The sequence below is a fragment of the Toxorhynchites rutilus genome, chromosome 2 (genome assembly GCF_029784135.1).
Source record: "Toxorhynchites rutilus septentrionalis strain SRP chromosome 2, ASM2978413v1, whole genome shotgun sequence".
Lineage (NCBI taxonomy): Eukaryota > Metazoa > Arthropoda > Insecta > Diptera > Culicidae > Toxorhynchites > Toxorhynchites rutilus.
In genome coordinates this window covers 134,169,174-134,171,783 of record NC_073745.1, presented here as the reverse complement: position 1 = coordinate 134,171,783, position 2,610 = coordinate 134,169,174, and the positions used below count along the sequence as shown (strand labels likewise).

The following is a 2,610-nucleotide window of genomic DNA, read 5'->3' as shown; positions in this document are numbered from 1 at the left end:
CATTTCCGTAACCCCTACCTCCCCTAAAGTTGTCCACGTGGTATGTGGACAGCCCCTTATTACTTGCTTAAAAACATTGAAAAAAATGAAAGTGGCGAAGGAAGCAAGATATCTTTCCATTGTTTTCCGACTGTAGTGTAGTAAAAATGATTGTGTTGCAACAGAAAAAAAAAACCTGTTCAAATTTACGAGCATTCGACCAATGGCCTGATAATAATGTTTTGCTTATTTTCTTTGCCTACCACTACACGAACGAAGCAGGGAATGATATACCTGGTATCTAATTTACTTTGAACGAAAACAGCTGTCTGATTTTGTCTCGTGTTTATACTCTCTCCATTGATATTTGTTTTTCTCTCCGGTTATCAATGACAACTGTGAATTAACATCACAGAGCTACATTTCCAGGTGCTTTGCGTATTTCCTGAAAATCAATCATCTATCGGATATGATTGAATATAACAACGAGATTTTGCGCGAGAACTATAATAAGATTTGTCGATTTTGCTTATCGCAAGATGAATGTTTACAAATCCTGAACAGTAGTGGGATTAATGAAAACCTCGTGAATGTAGTTGAGTTTATCGTTTCAAAGGTATTACTTTAGATATTAAGTTAACTTTACATCAAGGCATAAATATACTACTAGGTTTCCATTTACAGGTGGACGAGAACGATGGTTTACCTAACAACATATGTATTCAATGTGTTCAAATCGTGGTCAGCTATACTGAATTCGAATTACGTTGTCAGGAAGCCTACGATATTTTGCAGCAAGTAAATCGTTTTCATACAGATTCGGAAGAAGGAATAGACAAAAGTAGCGAGCATGTCGTACTCCACAACGACATTGAAAGTGACCATAACGAGATTATATACGAATCCAAGAATGAGTTGACCGTGAGTGAACACCTTTCGAGCTGTGCCTATAAATCTCCGGAAGTACTAGAACCTGACAAAGGTATCCAAGCAAAAGTAACAGATTCTATCAAACAGCCAGGAACCACTGTCAAAAAAGGAAAAATTTGTCCGGTTTGTGGGAAAATCGTTTCTCAGCTAAGCAAACATCTTCCGACACATTCTAGCGTAAGGAAATACCGTTGCCCCCACTGCTCCAAGAGATTCGCTCACGATAGCACGTGCAAAAAGCATATAAGATCTGTTCATCTCAGAATCAAAAAATACCATTGTGAACTCTGCTCGGAATCATTCGCAGATCGTAGCTCTATGCGTTATCACGATTTAGCAAAGCACAGGAACGAAAAGAAATTCACTTGCACTTTGTGTGATAAGTCTTACTATACATCCACGGGATTACAGCAACATAACAGTTTAAGCCACGAACAGCGCAAATATAGATGCGAGGAGTGCGGGAAAATGTTTGCAATGAAGTAAGTTCCACTGTTTGTAGTTTATGTCACGAAATCTTCAAGAGTTTTTTTTTCAGATATCACCTAAAAGAACACGAAAGGACTCATTCCGATAGCAGACCATTCGAATGCACGCATTGCAGCAGAACTTTCAAACGAGTAAAAAACTTGAAAGAACATTTATCCACACATAGAGATGAAGTTCAGTGAACGAGAAAAAATGGGAAATATATAAAGCTGCAAAAGTATTGATTGAATATTTGGTGCAATTACGAAAATCCGTCTAGTGTGTGAGTGTATTTCGATTCATGTTTGTTACATGGGGCTTCCTATTTGGGTTAGAAATTATATCGTCGAAGATCGTTTGTCTGGCTTGCACTAGTTCATAGGAACTATCTAGAGCGTGGTGGGATGAGCAGTGGACAATGTCAGTCCGAACCGATTATTAAACATCAGCATCATTAATGTGCATAGCCCTCACCTCACTTGCACCGATGATGACAAAGGCGAATTCAGACCGGTAAAGAGGAGGAGTTCAAACATTCTTCTAACACAAATCTCTCCACCAATACACCTAGAGGTCACCAAATCAAACAGAATATCAATCGACCATATTCAGATAGACATTTCGGCATTTCTTGACCATAACTAATGTCAGATCGAGACGACTAACGCCTATCGAGACACTAACATCGATTCGCACCACTACCTTGAGATGGTTAAGATCCGCCCAAAACTCTCCGTTGTGAAAAACATTCAGTACCGATGCCCGTGATGGTACAATCTTACCCGACTGAAACAAGCAGAAATCGCCGACTACGCACATTCGCTTGATTCCTTTGTTCTACCTGTCTACCCGTCAGAACGTGGAACGATATAGACAGAAGCGGAGACTGCAAACCCAACTCTTCAGGAAAAAAAAGCGCCACCATGAAGAGGAGGAGTGTGAAGCAGAGCTGTGGAGAGGCAGATTAACTTTCATCCTTATTCTGGCAGAAATTTGCCAGAATAAGGATGGAAGTGAATCTGCCTCTTCATTCACCTTGCCTTCAATCCACCACTACTACTCCAACCTGTACGTCGTTGCCCGCGTACACAATCTTAGTTTAACAATCATATAGAGGCGAATGAACTGCAAAGTTTAAAGCCTCTTAAAAACAAAAAAAAAGAAAGAACAATCATATAAACTGAAACGAAAACTTGATTTCTGATGCAAAAAATTATAGGAGGTTGTGTTTAA

General features: G+C 39.4%; 1 protein-coding gene across 1 annotated transcript; it reads left to right on the top strand.

Annotated features, from left to right (window-relative positions):
- The first annotated feature begins 329 nt into the window (after positions 1–329).
- On the top strand, positions 330–1,618 carry LOC129769216 (gastrula zinc finger protein xFG20-1-like). The gene is made up of 3 exons (XM_055771322.1): positions 330–595; positions 664–1,391; positions 1,448–1,618. The coding sequence occupies exons 1-3, from the start codon at positions 449–451 to the stop codon at positions 1,578–1,580; spliced, it is 1,008 nt and encodes a 335-aa protein (XP_055627297.1). The 5' UTR covers positions 330–448; the 3' UTR covers positions 1,581–1,618.
- The last annotated feature ends 992 nt before the right edge of the window (positions 1,619–2,610 follow it).